Source organism: Balearica regulorum, chromosome 22 (genome assembly GCF_011004875.1).
Source record: "Balearica regulorum gibbericeps isolate bBalReg1 chromosome 22, bBalReg1.pri, whole genome shotgun sequence".
In the NCBI taxonomy this organism is placed as follows: Eukaryota; Metazoa; Chordata; class Aves; order Gruiformes; family Gruidae; genus Balearica; species Balearica regulorum.
This window is the reverse complement of record NC_046205.1, coordinates 4,172,493-4,192,487: the sequence shown is the minus strand read 5'-3', so window position 1 is coordinate 4,192,487 and position 19,995 is coordinate 4,172,493. Positions and strand designations below refer to the sequence as shown.

At 49.2% G+C, this 19,995-nt stretch overlaps 1 protein-coding gene across 7 annotated transcripts in view; it reads right to left on the bottom strand.

Moving 5' to 3' along the window:
- Positions 1–6,522: 6,522 nt before the first annotated feature.
- Positions 6,523–19,995, bottom strand: part of RPS6KA1 (ribosomal protein S6 kinase A1) — a 41,586-nt gene continuing 28,113 nt past the window's right edge. For 6 of the 7 annotated variants that reach the window (XM_075774009.1, XM_075774012.1, XM_075774011.1 and 3 more), the window contains 20 exons: positions 19,558–19,674; positions 18,378–18,459; positions 17,985–18,065; positions 17,165–17,244; positions 16,497–16,603; positions 15,851–15,888; positions 15,572–15,714; positions 14,934–15,004; positions 14,596–14,684; positions 14,323–14,387; positions 13,397–13,499; positions 13,009–13,136; positions 12,395–12,520; positions 11,864–11,953; positions 11,483–11,641; positions 11,112–11,273; positions 10,417–10,493; positions 10,136–10,253; positions 9,569–9,706; positions 6,523–9,321 (listed from right to left, as the gene is read on the bottom strand). In XM_075774009.1, coding sequence (XP_075630124.1) covers positions 9,199–9,321; positions 9,569–9,706; positions 10,136–10,253; positions 10,417–10,493; positions 11,112–11,273; positions 11,483–11,641; positions 11,864–11,953; positions 12,395–12,520; positions 13,009–13,136; positions 13,397–13,499; positions 14,323–14,387; positions 14,596–14,684; positions 14,934–15,004; positions 15,572–15,714; positions 15,851–15,888; positions 16,497–16,603; positions 17,165–17,244; positions 17,985–18,065; positions 18,378–18,459; positions 19,558–19,674 — 2,097 coding nt within the window. In that variant the 3' untranslated portion in view covers positions 6,523–9,198. Of the gene's footprint in view, positions 9,322–9,568; positions 9,707–10,135; positions 10,254–10,416; positions 10,494–11,111; positions 11,274–11,482; positions 11,642–11,863; positions 11,954–12,394; positions 12,521–13,008; positions 13,137–13,396; positions 13,500–14,322; positions 14,388–14,595; positions 14,685–14,933; positions 15,005–15,571; positions 15,715–15,850; positions 15,889–16,496; positions 16,604–17,164; positions 17,245–17,984; positions 18,066–18,377; positions 18,460–19,557; positions 19,675–19,774; positions 19,840–19,995 lie in introns of all 7 variants that reach the window. The other variant, XM_075774015.1, reaches the window with a different exon arrangement.

Below are 19,995 nucleotides of genomic sequence, written 5' to 3'. Positions count from 1 at the left end.
TTGGCTGCGAAGGGGAGTATGTAATTTCAGATCTGTGTGGAATGGGCCCTTTACACTCAGTTTCGGGCCTATTTTTGATTTAGTAAATTGAATTGTATCTATTTATTTCACGCATCCAATTTAGGATTTCAGTAGCAGCTCCTCAGGGCAAAAAGGTGCGCGTTTACTGGGACAGAGAAACCACCGCAGCCCTGAATTTCCTCTCAGACACGTGCGAGGATTCGCTGTCGTGCGTGCGAGTGGGTGTGCGAGAAGTTGTGAACACATTAACTCAATTAGTTGGTTACCAGCAGAGGGAGCGTGGGTCAGGGCTGGGTTCAGCGGGGAGTCAGTCTGCTAAAAATGGGACCGTCTCCCAAGGAAGCGTCACAGCACGGCTCTCTAAAAGAAAAACTGTTGCAGCATCGGCATGATTTGTTTCCTCAATCCAAATGAACTGAGCGATAGGATCGAATTTGCAAATCTGAGACCTTGCTCGGCCTCTCTAATTCACAGATTTCCTCTTCCCCTTCCAAATGATGCTCTCTGGAAGTCAAAGTCACTAGATGGTACTGTTGCTGTTTAATATTGACGCCTCTGCGGGCCAGCTATTTGGGAAACTCGCATTTCTGCCGAGAACCGAAGAAGAGCTGTGTAATTTGTCAGGGAGACGCAAGCGAGGAGCCAGGGAGAAGAAGTAGGTCAGAGCTGGTTCCTGGGATTCAGTTGTCGGAAGGGGAACGGAGGGATGGCAAAGATTTCATCTGAGCTGGTTTGCTTCCAGGTCTGCTGCCTGAAGGGGGGACAGCGTCGGGCTCTCACGGAAACCCTGTGGAACCCAGGTCTCGGTCAACCCCTCTCATGGTTAAGTGCTGCTGGGGGTGGCTCGGGCTCAGGAGGAAGGACAAGCACTCCATGGCCGGTGGAAGTTGTGTTGCTCACTGCCCTGAGCACACGTGGAGCCAGCCTCCTGGAGGAAACACCGGATCAGGCAGCGAATCTAAACCTTTACAGCACACTAAAAACCAACCCGAGGTGAGCGACTGGTTGCACAAATTCCTTAACTGCTCAGAAATACCCCTAAGTTTTCAAATGACATCGTTGCCTGGGTCCCATCCCCGTTAGGAGGTCACCAGCCTTTCCATCGCGGATGGTAACAAACAGGTTATTGTGCTCCGCTCTGCAAACAAGCCCTAGCCCTCCCAATTGCGAGAGACGGAGAGACTCCTTCCCTGGTCAGGCAGGAGAGCTGCCTGCCCTGCCTGCGCTGCCTGTGCTGCCTGCCCTGCCTTCACTTGGGTTTCTATTAGAGAGGAAAGTCAGGCCAATTAAATCAGGCAGCACTGAATCTCTAATTGACATAAATGAGACAGACAGACAGCTGGGAAGGCTGGGGGAGGAGGGAAAGGGGAGCAGGTGCCCTGGATGAGAAAGAGATGGAAATCCAACCTAATAGCACTGCAGCTTTTCTTATTCTGTGTGTTTATATGAGGTAGCAACATCTTGAAAAGTGTCTGAGCTCCTGCTGGAGATAAATTAGTGAAATAAATACAAGTTACAACCATTGTGCAGTTGATTAGGATGTTCCCAAAAACCTCCAAACAAACCCAAAGCCAAAAAAACCCCCACCAACCCTCAAAAAGACTTATTTGTGTAGTCAAACAAAAAAAAAATATGTTTTTTCCCCATGCAGTTTGAACATAAGGCCTTGCAGCTGAGCAAAATAATTTCAAATCATATTTGTTTAATTTTCCACATCTGAGCAGCGCACGACTAGGTATTTCCCCCTTTTTTTTAACCAGGGAGTATTCTTTTTCCTTGAGCAGACCTTCAAATATTTATTTATACCAAAAGAAGTTATTTAAATTCATACATTTCAGAAGAATGAGGCGTAACGGGGAGTGACTTACCGAAGTCCCATACACTGGCACCGTGGATGGAACCAGAATTACCAGCCCTTCGGCAGGCGTCTCCCCGGGAAGAGCGTGCTGCCTCACCCAGGGTGTTGCCCTCGTGGAAACACAAATTCTGGGCCATTTTCTCGAAACGCGCTTCTGCTGTACAGGTGAGCAGAGGGAACCATGCGGGGTACAAAAACAACGGTGAGAAAGGCGTCCTGAGTGGATGCAGGTAACAAGCTGGGGCAAATTCAGTGTTGCTGTGCTGGTAAATCCTCCAGCAGCACAAAACCCAGCAACTCTGGATTAGCTCTTGCAAACCAGAATGACAACATGTATCTTAGTTTTAAAACGATGAAGATTTGCACATCGAGGTGCAAGAACACCCAAAATGTTTTTCACTTACATTTCCAGAAACTTTTGAAGTCTCTTCCCAAATATTTTCAATACATTTTCCTTCGCCGTTTTTCCCAGCTGGGATCATTTTTACCAGTGCAGACAATTCTTGGTATCCATGGGAATTGCCTCCATAATTAGACGTGCACCCAGTGCAGAGATCAGAGCGTTCAAACCCAGCAGCTGGAACTAGGAGGCGGGTCTGATTAAATCTGCTCTGCCACCAGGAGAAAAGCCAGCTTTAATGAAACATCAGAGGAGCTCCCTACCCCTTCTTTAAACAGCACAGGAAAAGGGAGCCCTGTTTTACTCCATGAGTCGCTGCTCATCGTGTGCTCACAACTCACTGAGTAGAGAGGGAGCGTGATCTGGGGCCTTGAAATTGGGGATCTGTCTCATTAAAAATGGCATTTATTAGAGGGGCCTCACAATATGCCTTCAGAATTACAGTGAAGACTGGAAAAGTCTAAACACACAGGACTGTTAGCAGTTGCAGACCTCGGTTTTCTCCACGATAGTTTAGCGTAGCCCCTCACCAAGCCAGTGAGATGAAGGTCAGCTCATACGTGTCTCGTGGAGGAACAACTTCTCGTCTGAGTTTCCTGCCCTGACCAGCAGCGATCATTTGCGTGCATCCACGAAAAACAACTTTTTTTTTTTTTTTTTTTTATGGAAAGTAAATTATTTCCATTACTGCACACCCTGTCTGCATTTAACAATCTGCTGTACAGAACAGGGAGCTGGTGAAAGAGGCAGATGGTTAGATAAAAATTATTAATCCGATACAACCTTTTTTACCTTTAGTTGCTCCTTCTACTTGGTGGCACAACTACTGAGAGTTTCCCCACAGGCTGAGACACTGAGCTGACCAAGGAAGGCAGGCTGCCGGTGTGCCGATGGCACAGCAGAAAAATCATGCTGTAAGCCCACATTTCTCTACCCTTTCTAAAAAAAAAAAATAGACCTGGGTACTGGTGTGGAGAAGACACATTAAAATTATAAGTCGTTTGGTGGGTGGGGGAAAAACCCCCGACTTTTAAGAAATAATGATTTTCCTACTGCTTACGGCAGCAGAGGACAAGTAGGGGAGTGGGGATCAAACACGGCTCTAGTCTAGACTTAGCTGCAATCCCTGCCTGCCTTAGAGGTTCGTACAGCACAGGCTGAGGAGAATTTAGCATATCGTTTCCCTAATATGATTAAAATACAGCTCCCTCTCCTGGGGTACTGACAAATCCCCCCATCTACAGACATTCAAACCCACGTCACTGTTTCCACTGCCGAAGCAGCAATTCACTTTGCAAATGTGGCAGCTCACAGATCCCCACTGACGGAAGGTTCTTTAAGTGAAGTTTGACCTCAGCCCTTCTTGTAATTCTGTAATATGAATATCATTTTCACAAACCTGGCAAGATGCAGATGAATGAGAGATTCCTGGCTTTGAGTCAAATGCTGCAGTAATTAAATGTTTATAAAACACTTTAAGCATGCGAAATGCTATTATCGTAGACAAGAAACCAATAGACTATGGCAGATCGGAGCTGGATTTTGAGGCACACCAGCCAACACAGCTCATTTCTCCCGCTACATCTCTCTTTAAGAGTTGCTAACAGAGGATTATAGAGAACATCACCAGGTTCCTTTTATTATAACCAGAATAAGTCAAACCGGAATGGCTTTCTTTTCTGTGAACATATGTGATTCAAAAGTATTTCCCTCTGTAATAAATACCCAAGTAGAGGGCCAGCTTGCTGTTTATCTGGTGGAGGACCTGCTCCTAGGGAAATGAGAAATTGCTGCTACTTCTGATCTCTCACATAAAACTGAAGAGGTTCCACCTGTTACAGGTTTCTAACACCATCTGCTGTTTAAAAATAAGACAGCATTTGAGCTCAGCAGCACGGGAGAGTTTGTACTTGTTTGATAAACCAGAAATGACACCAGCTCATCTAGAAGCTTTGTGTAATTGGCACATTTCACTTCTGTTCTTTCAAACCCTGAACATATTTCAACTTGATCTTAATTATGAAGTGAATTATTTCTTTGCTAGAAGACCCAGGAACCCAGTGAGCAGCAGCTGAAAGCCAGGTCCACACCACAAAACTTAAATCTTCAGCCAGAGTCACGGCACCCCATCCGTCTTTTCAGTATTGAAGCAGATTTTGAAGCAGTGCCATTCCACTCCAAAGCCTGGCCCAGAGAACCGACTTAAAAACTTTTTCTTAGGAGAGAGCCACAGACTCCACAGGGTATAAGGACCTCAAAGAAAATTGTTCTTTCCATTAAAAATAAAAATATTTACCTTTTGCTGTCTCACACTGCTGCCTGTACGACAGAATAAATACTCTAACCAAGGAGTCTTTTACTGCTTCCTTGTGGAATGCGATACAAACTTTTGTCCCAGGAAAAACAACAGAGCCCTGGAGTTCATTACACATGTAAATCGAAGGACTCGCCACCAATGTGAATTACTTTTTGTTGCACGTGTTAAAAAAAGCAGGGAGGAATTCTTACCGCCACCACTTTTTCTCAAAAAAAGTGAGTTTTCTCCAAATGAGCCCAGCCATTCACCTCGAGACAATGCGGCGGTTTTATCGCCACAGGTTTCAACAGAAAAGCCCCCCAAAATCTTCAAGTCTAATACCAAACGGAGGACGCAGCTACGCGATCCTTCTCTAGTCGTATCACGTCAGCCCATTTCCAGCATCACCCTCCGTATGTAACGTTTCTAACCCCCTCCCCACACATCATTTAGAGAGTCAGTGGCTCCTTTTGTAAGCGATCAGCTTCTTACCCCGGCACTTTACACGCACTTCTTGACAAAAGAGACCTTTTACATGTCAATTTATTTTCAGACAAGCATATCTGAAAGGGAGTTTCTCTCCAGAGTAGAATTAGTATTAATGGCAGGTGTTCCAGTGTAACACAAAAGGAGGAAGGCAGCAAGTTAGCTGAGCTTAAGTAGTAAGACAGCTTGATGTTTTAATAACCAGAGGCAAGAAAATGGAGTGGCAGCGGACCTCCAGCTTTCATAGCATGAATGAAGGTTTTATTCACAGCCCTCTATGTACTTGCAAAAGAAGACCTTGAAATATTTCAAATGTTTTCTTTGCGTTAAAAGAGGGATTAAATTGTTGAATATTACATGAAAGCGCAGCATCCGCCCCACATACCGTCGAACACGCTTGCGGTCGCCGAGTATTTCCGAAGCCTCCGCGCGCTTGGGAAGGCGGCGGTGGCTGCCACGAGGAGGTGGTGACACCCGGGAGGCCACCGGCTGCAGAATTCACTGTCCACAAATGGCAGAAGATGCAGGAAAAAAGAATTAAATGAACTAAGTTGAAGGTGGGGATTTGAAGAGGATATTTGCATTCGTTGGATGGAAAGTTAAAAAAGCAGAGCGGTTGCTCGGTGAAGTTTCACTAAGGGGAAAAAAAAAAAAATTGCTGAGAAAGTTACTGGCCAACACTTTTAAAGACAGCCTAAATAATCATGATAGGAATATTTATCAGGCCAAAATACATTTATTTATGCTCTGTTTAATTTGGCAGAGGTCAGTACCGCATCATTAAGAGGAAGGCACGACTACTTTACACAGTGTGAAGGAGGAAAACTCAGCTGGGCCAACCTCTTTTACAACAGAAAATGTTGCTGATTTACATCCCCAAATAGGAAAATTTAACTTTTCTTATACAGAAGCTGTATTATATAAAGAGAGCTGCTCAATATTATTTTCAGGTTCCTTGTCTACGGATTAACACGCTATTTCCACACAGGTTAATTCCAGGTAGACTCAGGTATTAGAGGCTGGATTCCGAGATTTCTGCTCCCTTGAGCTTTTGTATAGACATAGAGGACAAAATCTTAAAGGTCAAGTCGACTATTAAAGCAGTTTTCCTTGTAAAGATTTCCTTATGTATGAAAGTGAAATGCATTTTTGTCCCTTTTCAAATTGAGACAAAGGTAAGCTGTATATCCTCTTTGTCCCAATTTAAAGCTGAATGACCTCAAAATCTTGTGAGAACAGATCATTGGACCTTCTCTAGGAGACCTTCTAGCTCCCCCCAAGAGGCATTAGAGACCCAGCCTGACACAGGTCCAACTTTCCCCTCAAATAATGCAATTTCAGTCAAGATGTGAGCAGTTGGTCCCAACTGTATTTTGGCAAAGGTTTAATACTGTCAGGACAATACCATTAAAGGAACGAGGGGGCCCACCCAACCCCTTACAAACACCTACAGTTCTCATACACGGAAAAAAATCAACAAATCCATTTTTATTGAGCACTGGAATTAAAACAAGGAACAGCACTTGGTTGATTTGGAACTAAAATTCAAAACTTCTTTTTACTTATGGAAGGATCACTCAAAACAACTTGGTTAAAAGCACCCAGAAAGCAAGGTGTAGCCCTTGTTCACTCTGTCCTCCGAAGTGATGGAGGTCCCAGAAGCTACAGATGCACCAAAGTTCCTCTGAAGACCCCGGTGAGGCGAAGGGGTTTGACGCTCTGGGTATCGGCTACGGCCAGGCAGAGTTCACAGCAACCTGTGCCCACAGAGGTTGTCCTACGCATCTTCGAGCTGTCGCTAGTTGACCTCACACCAGCACCATGACAGGGAGGATTAAGCAGAGGGTGTAACGTTTTTTCCTGACTGATATTTGAAAACATTTACAATTTCATACAGATAAGCCAGCTACCACCCAAGCAGGGCGAACGTTTGGTTTACGACCCATCCTGACGGTCCGTACTGTTGAGGGGCTCACAGTGAGTGGTCACCACTGACACGTCCAACCCCATCCACCGTTTCAGACCCCACCCTTGAAGTACAATGTAGGAAATATTCTGAAAAACTGTTGAGGAGCCTGCTTCAATCCCAACGGCACCCAAAAGGGACTCACCCCAGCTCCAGAAAGAAGCTGTTTATAATTATTGTATTTGTTTCAGGTACCTAAAATTTGCACCTTTTCACTGGCACGAGAGTTACTGCACAGTTGTAGGAAAGATAAGGCAGGTTCATCGGCACCAAAGCAAACATCGTGCCAGAGGAGAAAGCAAGTATTTTTAAGGAAGGCATTTTGCGTGGTGGAGCGTACCCCTCCCCAGCTATCAGCAAAAGTTTCAATCCAGCTCTGCTGGGGTCGGCAGCAAACCCAGTGAGAAGCTCCAGTGTGTGCTGGTCTCCTCCTCGCAGCAGCACTGGACGCTAGGGCAGTACTTAGAATAAATATAGAAAAAAACCCCTGTGACTATTTCGATTTCTCGCTGGCTGCTCAGGGGAGTAAAACAGGACCTGCCTGGATGAGGGTAGAGGAGGAGGGCTGTGCATAGAGAATTTTTTTTTTAATGGAATTCTCCGTTAGAGAGCCAACTGGGACTAAGCAAAAGGGAAAAGCAAACAAAGTTTCCCCTCCTATTACATGATCAGCCAAAAGTAGCAGAAATTCACATGAGAACCTTTGCTGGCTTCAGTCACATCCTTGAGCACGTGAGCCTTTTGCAGTCCTTGTAGCTCTCCTGCTCCTCCTGAGAAACAGCCACCACCGACCCAGGGAGCTCCAGCAATTCTCTGCAAGTCAGAATGAGTCGGAATTTATTTCTAGCACAGTCTGCCTCCAAGTGTTGGTTTCAATTAGCACTAAAATATCCTGAGAGTAAGAAATTCCCCTCTGCAGCCTGCAGCCTGCCACTTTTCCTGTTGATTACTGCCTTATTCCATAACTGGTTCTAATTACTTCCCGCTGCAAAGTGAGGTATTGCACCTGAGAGAAGGTGGTCTAATGTGCAGCCCTACTACAGCACTGCTGGTTTTCCCATCACAGGGCCAGATGAAAAAGCTTTGCAGATCTTGCAGGCAAGAATCATTATCCCCGTACGATGTGGGGAAACGACCGGGGTCACTTAATTCTACAGCTAAAAGTCAGTCAGTAAAAAACCATCAACTGAATGACACATTTATTGTACAATTCAGAAAGAAACCCTGAGTTACCAGCTATAGACCAGAGTTAAATAAAAAAAAAAAAAAAAAAAGGATGGTTTGTTTCATAGGTTCCTGCTGAAGGAAAGGAAACTCAAAAATGGTAAAAGCGGCAGCCAGAGCCAGCCCAAAGCCTCGGCTTTGCCGAGGAGAAGGTGCCTTTGTCATCCCCACTGCACGGGTGACAAACACCCCGGGGAGTGATGGGGAGAACGCGAAGATGGGAGGGCAGAGGGAAGGAATGAGCCAAACCTAGCAGGTATTCTGGACAGCCGAGCATCTAAGGGGGGGTTTGGAAAACCCGGGGTTTATTTTGTTCAGAGAACTGCCATCTGGGCTGGGGGAGGGCAGGAGAGGGGAAGAAACAGAATCTGAAAAATCGACCTTACGCTCTGAACACACATGTACGAGAAGTGGAGGGGAGAAGTCCTTTACACACACGCGTGCTGCTGGCTAGGAGTCTGCAGGGTCGACTTTGGGAAGGGCATCCAGAGGTTCGAGGGAGGAAAAAACCCCAAAACCTAAACCTCAAACATTATGTGTCTTCCAGCTGCAATGGCATTGGAGAGGATTGATTCTAAGAAATGATGCAGCTACAACAAATATCTGGCCCTACACAGGAAAGGGTGTATCAGAGCTGCTTTTTAGTGCCACTTGACATCAGTTATACATTCTAGTTCTCATATACACAGATAGATGTCTTTAAAAATTGACAATTTACACTTCAAGAAAAAGTTTTACAGTGAAGTTCTCTCAGCAAAGATCAGTCCACACAAGGAGGAGCCAGTCTTTCAGAAACAGAAAGGCACTTGGCCTTCTGAGAAGTCCTCAAGGAAGCTCCTGTGCAGGCATCGACCGCCAGACCTCCTGCCCCCCCCGCCCCGTCTTCAGTAGCTGTGCAAAGTCCGGTGCGACTGCACCGCACCGCGCGGCTGCAGACCCCCCCAGCTTCACAGGGTGGTGGAAGGAAGTTTCTTCACCCGCCTCTGTGCCAGAATGGAGGATTCGATGGGCTTCAGCTGGGGGCTTGGCTTGGAGCTGTTCAGTGCAGAGTACGTGGCAGCCATCGCCCCCTTGGAGAGAAGGCACGAGAAGTCATTTAGATGGAGAAAGAGATATTTCAGACTCATGGCTTTACAAGATGAGGGACCAGAGTAGCCAGACCCACAAACACAGCCAGAAGCATTTTCTTTTTTTCTTTACATCTCCCCTGGCCCACGCCTCTCCAGCCTTCCATCCTGCTTTGCCCACACCGCCATCACCCCACCTGGACGCTGCTTTCCAAAGAGCCCAAGGTGTGTGAGGAACCAGCTTTTGTACCTTTACAAGCTGAACGTCCTGGTGATTCAGCTGGCTCTGGGGTAAGCTGTCCTTCTGGGTTATCCACGGATGCTGCAGGACCTGCTTGGCCGTTAGACGCTGGTGAGGATCTATGTGAAGCATCTTTGATACCAGGTCCTAAGGGCATCAATTTGGAAAGTTAAACTTTAGAAGATTTCGTACTTTAAATGCAAATATACCACCTGTCCACCCCCAAATTAAGATTGAGATTCCGAGGCCAAGTTTAAAGTCCCCAGACGTCAATCTCCTTTTGTATAAAATATGTTTTCGGTAAGCCTGGGCGATATAATAGCAGCAAACCCCACGTGGGTCAAGCACGAGGTTGGTGCTCCACACTAATATTCACAGCCAGAGCTAAAACAAAGCGGGGAGAGGCACGCTGCTCAGCTGCTGCGGGGGAGATGTGCTGCGGGGGAGATGTGCTGCACTGCCGGTTTGCTCTCTCTTCTGCCCTCCCTCCCCAACCTGCTTTAACCTTGCCCCACAGCAGCTGCCTGTGCTTGACCCCGACCCTGTCACGTAACGCAGACGAATATCAAACCGTACCTTGGCCATGTCAGAAATCGTGTCCCAGTTGCCTCCCCTGACAGAGAACTTCCCCCCGCCTATCCGGGTCAGGATCTCCTCCGGAGTGTCACTGGGACCATTTGCAAATGGAGTGCAGCTGGGGAGAGAAGAGAGATTTGATTTACTGTCCTGTAACCCAGCAGGGAGTGCCTCCACGTAGCAGCGACCGACGAGGAGAGGTCCAACCGCCACCGCAGAGCGTGTCTGAGAGCAAGGCGGTCACGGCCCTGGCTGGTGCCTTCCAGCGAGACATCGCTTACCCTGCGAGCATCGTATACAGGAGAACCCCCAGGCTCCAGATGTCGCAGCCCTCGTCGTAGCCTTGGCGTTTTAGTACCTGAAAGGAATAAGCAAAGGAAAAAAAAAAAAACCCAACAAAACGTGTTTGGTTCTTGTTGTTGAGCTCACTTCAGCTTGTGAAGAGCGGCTCGACCCCTGCGTGCAGTCTGTACGCAGAGCTCCTAGAGCCCAACTGAACAGCAAAGTCTTGGACTAAAGATCAGGATTCGAATCAGATTTTGGTTTCATGGAACAGAGGAACCCCCAGGCACATCAAAACGACAAGCGAGAAAGTAGCCACGTTCCAGTGCAGTGACCCTGCCTGCTCTTCTTCTTTCTTCCGCACCAAGACAGCTGAGTGGAAAATCATCCCACCTCTTTTAACAGGTCAGTTAATTAGGAAGAGAAGCAGCCTAGAAATCCACTGGGATTTGAAAGTCTCACTACCCTAAGCAGAGCCCCCCATGAGCGCAGTACGAGTTGGAGGACTGCACTTGAGATCCCCTATTTGTTCATTACTACAAGTGGTACTTCTGTAATTACCTATTCCAGGACAGGATAAGCCAGAGCAGGCTGGAGTTAGGAACGGGACGGACCTACCCGCGCTGAGTGAGAGCACAGGCTAGGGGAGGGACGTGAGAGCTACCAACGGGTCTCAGGCTAGTAAGGTGCTTACCTCGGGTGCCACAAAGTTTGCCGTGTAACAGGGAGTCATGAGAAGGCCGTTCTCAGCCCTCAGCTGCTTGGCAAAGCCAAAGTCACAAATGCGAATGCTTTCGGGGTTTCCTGACTCATCCACGTAGAGAATATTACTGGGTTTCAAGTCCCTGTGAACCACCTGTGGAGCAAAGAGCGTGCCATTCTCATACCCGTGGAAGACAAAGGTCTGAAGCTGCGTCAGGACGCTCGACCCCTGCTCTGGCTTGCCAAGACAGCAACACCAGCAAGAAATAATAGTCCTGACAGGCACGGTTACTCCCTGGAGGAAGATGGAGCGTAGCGCAATGCCAGACAGCTTCCCAGGAAAACAGAAGTAACCGTACTCACCCCTTGGGAATGCAGATACTCCACTGTTTTACAGATCGTGTGCAGGACCGAACTAGCTTCCCTCTCCGAGAAAAATTTCTGTCTGAGGATTTTATCCAGCAGCTCCCCTCCCCTCATCAGCTCAGTCACCAGATACACGTACTTCCCATCATCATACACCTACCAAAGCAAATACGGAGGGATTAACCCAAACCTGCTCGCAGAGCTTCCCTTTTGTACTTCTAATCACCAAGAAGCAGACAGAAATCAGCAACGCAGAGGGGGATCTGGGGATGCTTCCCCACCCCAGAGCGATACACTGAGCGGCACTGTGCCCCCCCCGTAGACCAGTCTGCACTTCCAAAACCAAAATACAGGAGAAGCCTTTCAAGTCACACTCACATCTTTCAAGGTGATGATGTTTGGATGCTGCCCGTATCGCAGCAGGATTTCTATTTCCTCCGATGGGTCTCGCTTGCTCTTGTCGATAACCTGCAAGAGCACGGATAAGCATTAGCCACGACGGGGTGGGAAAGGCGCCAGGACAAAGCAAACAAGCTGAGTGTTTGGAGCCCTGCGGAGATCCTGCACCACATCTGCTCCCTGTTCCTGCCCTCTCTAGTTGCTTCATCAGTTCCGTGTCCCCAAACTCCAAAGTTTTATGCCGGGCTTATTTGTTAAGACCTGACATAGCCAAAGCAAGCTTTGCAAAGAAAGGTGAGGTACTGTCCTCCCCGAGAGAGGAGAGCGCTGCTTCCCCGCTACTCCTAGATAGGAAAGCTTGTGCAGTTACACGCGGAGCGGCACCGAAATTGTCCATTTAGGCCCTACACAAGCCGGGAAAGCAATTTCAGTCCTGGATGTTATTTTGGTCATCAGGGGGATGAACAGAAATCTAACAGGGGAGTTCAGTTCAGATGGTAAATCTCAGACCTTGACTGCGTATTCCATGTTGGTTGCTTTATGAATGCAGCGTTTACACACTGAGTAGGAGCCGACGCCGATTGCCTCCTTCACCACGTAGCCGTCGTTGAACTGGATGTTCTTGCCGTGCAGCTGCTGCAAGAGGAGAGCGGAGAGCTGATGAGCCGGGAGGGTTCAGGGAAGGGTTTGTGCAACGTGGTGAGTTAACTGCAACACCGAGCAAACTGACAGACTGCTGTCTGCTACATCCCACAGCTTCTCCTCCCGGCTGGGGAGAGGGAGGAGAAGAGAACAAGGCAGATATAGGTCAGTGGGCTGACACTGTCTGCATCTAGCATGGTGCGTTTCGGTGGCACCTATCGCCCCAGAGGCATTTACACAGACCTCCCGCTAGCACGGGTCCACCTGGGGAGAGGGAAGCAGACAGCCTCGCATTGCCCTGACGACCTTTGCACGTGACAGTCAATAGAAATGAAAGAACAACAGGATACAAGAATCCAAACAGATCGACACTGCCTCAGGCTTCCCGTTAGCTCTGCTCCAGATGGTACAGAGGTCCCGCAGACCCACGCTGGAGTATTACTGCACCTTCGAACCGTTGTTCCTCTGTCCCCTCTTTTTACCTGTACCACTGAATGCAGAGGCGACTGGGCAGGTTTCACCTTGCCATCCTCCATCAATCCGGTCGCCACGAAACTGAAGCCTCGGAAGAGCTGATGGGCCCCCGCGCTCGGGGGGATGCCTGGGGAATCTGCAACGGGAGTTGAGAGACGACTTGAAGAGGACTAGCCCTGCGGAAGCAGAAGCCTTCCCCTTACCGCCCAGGAGCTACGGCTCCTCTTTAGGTGATTCGAGACTAGAGCTACACCACGCAGCACCGAGCTTACCCCGAAACACCCCACATATCTACAGCTGGAGCTGCAGCACTAGCAGGAGGCAAACCAAGCTCTATTACGCCCTACAGCATCATTTCACACAGGAAACTTCGGCTTTGCGTGAACTCGTACAAACCTTTTGGTGTCCGCGATGTAAATTCTGTGTCAAAATAAAAGGTGTCATCTGGCTGGCCTACTGCAGGCTTGAAGGGAGGTTTGATTTCCCTGCGGTACAGCTTCTGCAAAACAAAGACAGCTCGAAGGTGCTCCGACAGGAGAAATACTACAACTTCTACCATATATTACATCAAGGAAAAAAAAAAAATGTTCTCTGTGTAACTTGGCCCCGGTCCAAAAGCGGTATCCATAAAGTATTTACCTCGCCAGGCTCTTCCACCTCCTCCTAACTCCCATGAGGGCTCTGCCGACACATACCTCCCCAGCGACAGCCAGAGGAGATGCCCTGGGAGGACATTTGGATCCCAGCACTCCCACAAGTAGCCTTTTTAAATTGCTTCTTGAAGCAAAAATTTGAAATAAGCTTTCCTAGCATTGCTGGAGGTTCAGTCTAGCAGCTTGCCGGGTGCCTCGAAAGTGTTAGAAGACTGATCTTCCAAATCCTTTACCAAGTAAGGGAAAACAGGGAAGAAACTAAATGATGTGTTAAAGTAGGGAGTTGGCCAGAAGCAATTGGGAAATGCCAGTTTAGTTATCGCCCTGCTTCTGTGTACAAAACAAGGTATTTCCTTGCCAGAAATGTCTCCTTGAGTCCTTCCCACTTTGTGCAAGACAATCCTTGTTGTGCCAAACCCCAATTAAAACCTGCACCTTACTGTCGAGAGATGAGTAAATTCAAACCAAAGTGAGATCACAGGCAACTCAGGTATGAAAGAGTTATTCATGTGACAAACAGAATTTTAGTTTCAGGAAGGATTATTGGAACAGACGGAACCAGGGACGGGTAGCTCTCCCATAGCTGGGCAAGCATCAGGACCAGTCGGCAAAACTGCATTATTGGTGCTGAGCGGTGTCAAAGTTTGCTCTTGTATTTCTGATACTCACATTCCAGTCAATGGTGGAGTAGAAAGGATGGCGCTTGATCTCTTCTGCCCCATCTGGTCCAGAACCTGAAAGATGCACCCGGGGGGTGCGCGGCATTAAATCAGGACCACCGACAAAGCGAAGGCTACCGTGTACGCGACGCAGCCAGGCATTACGGGGAACCTGGCTGCAACGAAACGAGTACGAGTGTGAACACGCTGCTGACCCGCAAGGATGCGAGAGGCCCCGATGCGGCATCAGGTGTATTCAGAAACAAACCAAAACAAGTCTTACCTAATCTGTTGGCTGGATTCCTTTTGAAAAGGGCTCGCAGGAGGCTCTGTGCTTCACAGCTCAGGAACTGCGGCATGCCCAGCTTTGCTCTGGAGAGGAAGTTACGCAATCAGTTGCAGGTTTAAAGAAGTCAACCCACAAGCGGACTGCAGCACCTCCACCCCCGAAAATACAATAATCCGTTTGGCATTTGCATTGCACCCTTCAAACTAACTGCTGATACAAAAGCGCTTGCCAAATAATGCCATTAAATTGCGAGAACCCTCAAATTGCAACACGCTCAGCGAAAGAGCAGAAGCTTGCCTCCCATGCATGCATGAGAGAGAAACTCCTCTTACTTGAGGATGAGGGTCATCGTGTCCTTACGATCCTTCCCCTGGAAGGGCAGCGAGCCGGTGAGCATTTCAAACTGGGAGGGAAGGAGAAGAAGGGGAGGTCACACGTCTGAGCAAGTCCGAGGGTTGCACAGATCCCATTGCTCCATCTGGGAGCTCGCCAAAGCTAGCGAAAAGCTTGCAAGGGATCAAAAGCCTAGCTCGAAAAAAGATCGCAGACATCGTATTTTCTCAGAAGGAGCTTGGTTCGCAAGGTTGGCAGTGGGAACACGTTCAAGCCAGTGCCCGCTCCTGTGGGAGCCCTCGGATTCAGCAACCACCAGACGGTGGCACCAGATCTGCGCGGACACCGACGTCCCAGCGCTGGGGCCGACGCGGACACCCCCACGCAGACCCACACCCCACGGCCGCACACCCCAGCCCTCGCTGGGCCAACAGCCTCAGGAGCTCTGCCTCCCTCGAGAAACACGTGCTCCTGGCTGGGTGCCCGGACAGCCTGCACAGAGCCCTTTCGGGGAGCCTGGAGAACACCCCTGGGTCAGCACATCTGCCAGGCACGCAGCATCACGTCGGGGTGTTTCAGAGCTACGGCTGGAGCAGCTGCTAAGCCAGGTCTCCAGACCCGCTGGCTGGGTACGTACCATTAACACCCCGTAGGACCACCAGTCAGCACTGTGAGAGTGGCCTTGGCGATTCACAACTTCTGGTGCCATGTACTCCACTGTCCCACAGAAGGAATAGGCTTTCTTCTCGTGGTCTATAGCCTCCTTACTCAAGCCAAAATCTACGTAAGAGAACAACTGTCAGCATGCACCCGCGTGCTCTGCGCCATCACACGGAGCAGAGCGGCCTAAGAGAAGCAGCTCCGTACGTCAAGGCCCAAGCTTGCTGGAGCACAAGGCTTTTGTGGAGTGGCCTACCTGTGAGTTTGATGTGCCCCTCTTCGTCCAAGAGGATGCTGCAGCACGGATGAAAAAAACAAGTTGTTACTGTCTGCAGTAAGGGCTGGTGAGAACACGCACACACATCAGAGGCTGGTCTGAGATGCTCCCAGAATCCAGAGGAGAAGTCATCTGTCCCTTCCCCCGGTGCTTTAAGCTCCATCACCAAGACACGAGTGGGACAAAGAGCAGCTCCCTTCTCTCTACACCCTCAACCTCACATTGAACTAACGATCCACACAGGTTACACCACTTTTGATCCCCCACGTACCCCAGGTACGAGTAACCAAGTCACGCGGCTGGTACGTGGCTCTGCAGAGGCCCAGCCTGGTGCCTTTTCCCTCCGAAGGCTCTCGATTGCTTAAAGCTGGAGCCCGGAGACTGCCAAGGATTACTGCTCAGACATGTGGTGCACACATGCTGCCTCCGCAGCGCTCCTGGCCGTAGCTGCTGAGCTGAGGAGCAGGAGCCCTGTCGATTGGCACTGCCGCCTTCCATCTGGCTGGCCTCGGGGCATCATTCAGCTTTGCCTTTGCGGAAGAAGGCCACGCACGCCGTTTGCTGACTACAGGCTTGGGACTGAACTGAAGGACTCTGTTCCCCGCCTCAGCTGCGCCGCACGTACTTCTCTGGTTTGAGATCTCTGTATATGATTCCCAGGCTGTGCAAATGGTCGAGCCCCAGAGCCAGCTCCGCTAGGTAGAACTTCACGTCCTCCTCGGTGAACATGACCTGCAGGAAGGGAGAGGAAGAGGACAGGCACTGGGGTTACAACACTGGCTTGAACGTGTTCCCGCTGCACCCAGGCAAGACCTTTCGCACCCATGTTCCTCCCTCCTGCCCTTTCATACTTAAGTTTCCCAGGCTTCACCCACCATCCTAAAGTATCAGTTAAGCAGCAATACAAAAAAAAAAAAAACAACAACAACCCAAACCAAACCAGGTTGCTAAGCAGCAGACAGGTTTTTAAAAAAACACTTCATTTACGTTCACCAGGTTATGTTCACCTGGCACAACCAGCCAACACTGCAGCAGAACACGGTTCTCGCCTTGTTTTCATTCCTAACGTGATGCTCAGCAGAAGCTGCTGCGGAGGTAAGACCTGCTGCTCTTCTGCCAGAGGACAGGGCTCCCGAGACATCCTCCCCTGTTGCCAGCTCTGGGCTAGCAGCAGGTTGGAGGTTGTTTCCACCCATCTCACGGACTTTGCAAGGGTCAATCACTTCTCCAGACAATTAAGCCCAGATGAACTGAGAGCTTCAACAACCCACCAAGATGCCAGAGCATACTCACCTCTTTGGAAAGCCGAGTGAAAAGGTCACCTCCTCTGAGGAAATCCAAGATGAGATATAGCTTCCCCTCCGTCTGGAATGCTGAAACACAAGCCAGAGCAGGAATCAGACCCCTTTGCTGAGGAAAGGCTCCACGGTGTTACGCTAATCACCTAAATCCCAGTGGCTCCAGTCATGCAGATGCCCTGCGTGGTTACGAGGTTAAACACAGGTAGGGCTAATTGGGGTAAATGAGATAGCCTGCCCGTGACGTCGGAATGGGAGCTCACCAGCAGCACCCTGGCGCTGCCGAAAATCCTCATTTTACGGGGGGTCGGTTCCCTTTCAGCCAGCGATGCCCCCCTGAAAGGGCTGTTTTCCCGAGAGAGGTACAGGGAAAGAAGCCAACCTCGTCTTCCTCAGAGTCAGAGCATTAATCTTGCCAAACTCTGGATTGACTAGTTAACTCTGCTTTCTCAATTTCTCCTGATTTAATGTTTTAATCCCAAGGATTTGATGTTTAAACCTCTTCTCCTGGTCTATGCTCTGCTCCCCACTCAATGGGCAGAGCAGCAATGGGACCAAAGACCTTTCCGAGAGAGGATTTGTGTAAGGGGATTGTGAAGGCTGCACAGCAGCATGGCCATTGAGGGATACGGATGGACCCAGGCCTCCTCTCCATTTCAGGTATCTCCAGAAGCCTGTTAGGGACCATGACAGGCTCTCAGCATCCTCCAAGCAGCCTACTGCTGGATGCCCCGTGCTCATCTACCTGCTCACGGCAGGCGTGCCTACGGTAGCATCAGCCCCTCTCCCAGCGTCCCAACTAGCTCCGCACTCACCGTAGTGGAGTTTCACCACAAAGGGATGGTTTACATCAGCCAAGATGTCCCTTTCTATCTTTGTCCTTACTCGATCACGCACTGTGGGAAGAGAGAGGAACGGCTCAGACACAAAGGCACGCGGTACCCCGGCGTCAGCCTTGCCCCCAGCCTTAAGTCCTTTAGTACCTGGCACCTGGAGCCAGATCTTTTCCACCTCCAGCCCTGCAACAAGGGTTTGCCATAGAGGGAGGGAAAAAGAGGCTGTTTGGCTGAGATAAAGATACTTCTCTTGCCTGAGATAAAGATACTTTTTCAACCAGATCACCCTGCGGCCAGCAGTGGCTGCTGTGACATCTCCCCAGTGCTCTGTAAGTCATGGAGGACAAAAGCATCGCAGCGAGAGCCTCCTACCTTTCAATGTCGCCTTCTTGAGCACTTTCATGGCATAGAGGTGGTTGCTGTCTGGCGGTGTAATTTTTCTCACCAAGAAAACCTGAGGCAGAAGAGCACCACATTAGCCAAGCGCTAAATATTAGCAGTAGGAGTTGGATGCCTCCCAAAGTGGCAAACCTCACGGTAACCCTAAAGCAGCGGCTGGCTGCAGGACTGGTAAGATGGACCTCAAGCTCTCCAGGTGAAACCCCATGAGGTTTTTCAGGAAAAGTGCTGTGGGTAGACTGCTCTCGCTCCCTATCTCCAGCCATTATAGCACTCAGGCTTTTATACTGCCCTTTCCTCCTCTCCCATCTTCCACACCTCTTGCTCACTCCTGCAGTTACCGTGGGGCTGTGGCCGATGCCTGGGAGCCGTGACTTGAAGCACTGATACTTCAACGTACCACAAAGCCTCCTGGTGACTTGCTGATTTGACAGCCAGATCAACCCCTTATTGTTCAGGTCCTGCATCCTCTCTAGATTTTTACCTCCTTCCCTTCTCTGATGTCCCAAACTACCTGGTTTTAGGCAGCTTCACAAAGACACCACCTTTCTTCTGCAGAAAGCCACTGCTGCATTTGCCCAGGCAACAGCGCATGGTCCTGTACGAGCGCCCACCGTTAGTGCTGGTAACTGATTGACGTGAAGTTGATTTAATGTGCGAGCAGATGGTCTGTAAGAGACCTGGATTATTTACGCATTGAAATAGATAAGAGTTACAGGCTACTTCCTTCCCCCTTCACAGAAGGGAAACTGGACCGTAAACAGGGGCCAAAACCAGTCCCTGGCACGCAGCGTCGTTTCTGAGAAGAGAGGAACATGCCCTCAATTCAACTGACAGCTTGGCAGCCAGCTAGAGAGCTGCAGGAGGTCCTTCTGCCCTGTGCGACACCTGCATTCGCGAGCAGGATACTACTACTTTCCTCCTGATCATCTGAAAAAAGAATTACAGGGGAGCTTTGGACGTACAGGCTGCCCATTAGGAGAAGGCATCGCTACGGTTGCCTTTCAAATCAGAAGCAACCATTTGCTAAGTGGGCTCATCAGTCAGATTCTCACGATCTGGTGGGAATCAGGAAAGTGGTTTCGTTGGGGACAGTCCCTTTTGTCATCAAAATAATTTGTGTGGCACGACGCACAGGAAAAATTGAACTCACCTTGCCAAAAGAGCCCTGTCCCAGCACCTTCAGGAGCTCAAACTGCGAAGGATCGGCTTTCTCGGAGCCTTCCTTCACATGGTGCGTGATGTTGATTTCTTTCACAACACCTTCGCCCTGAAAAAAAGGGGACACACGGTTGATGGGAATATACTCCTGAACAAGGGAAAGCAACCCTTATCGGATTAAGGAACAAGGATTGTAGCTACGGACTCACAGGGACCACATCTGAGAGAACCATAAAAGTTGGTGCTTGTCACAGGTATCTCCTGGCTTCAACATCTGGAATAAAAAGTCATCGGTAGGCTTCCACCAGGCAGCCTTGTTAAATATCCTGCGCTCTCCCCACGGCTCCGCTCCTCACTCCGCAGGTGTTGCGTTTCTTTGAACTGCATTTCAGAAGAGTGCTTGAAAAGCACCTTCCTTTTTTAAGGCACT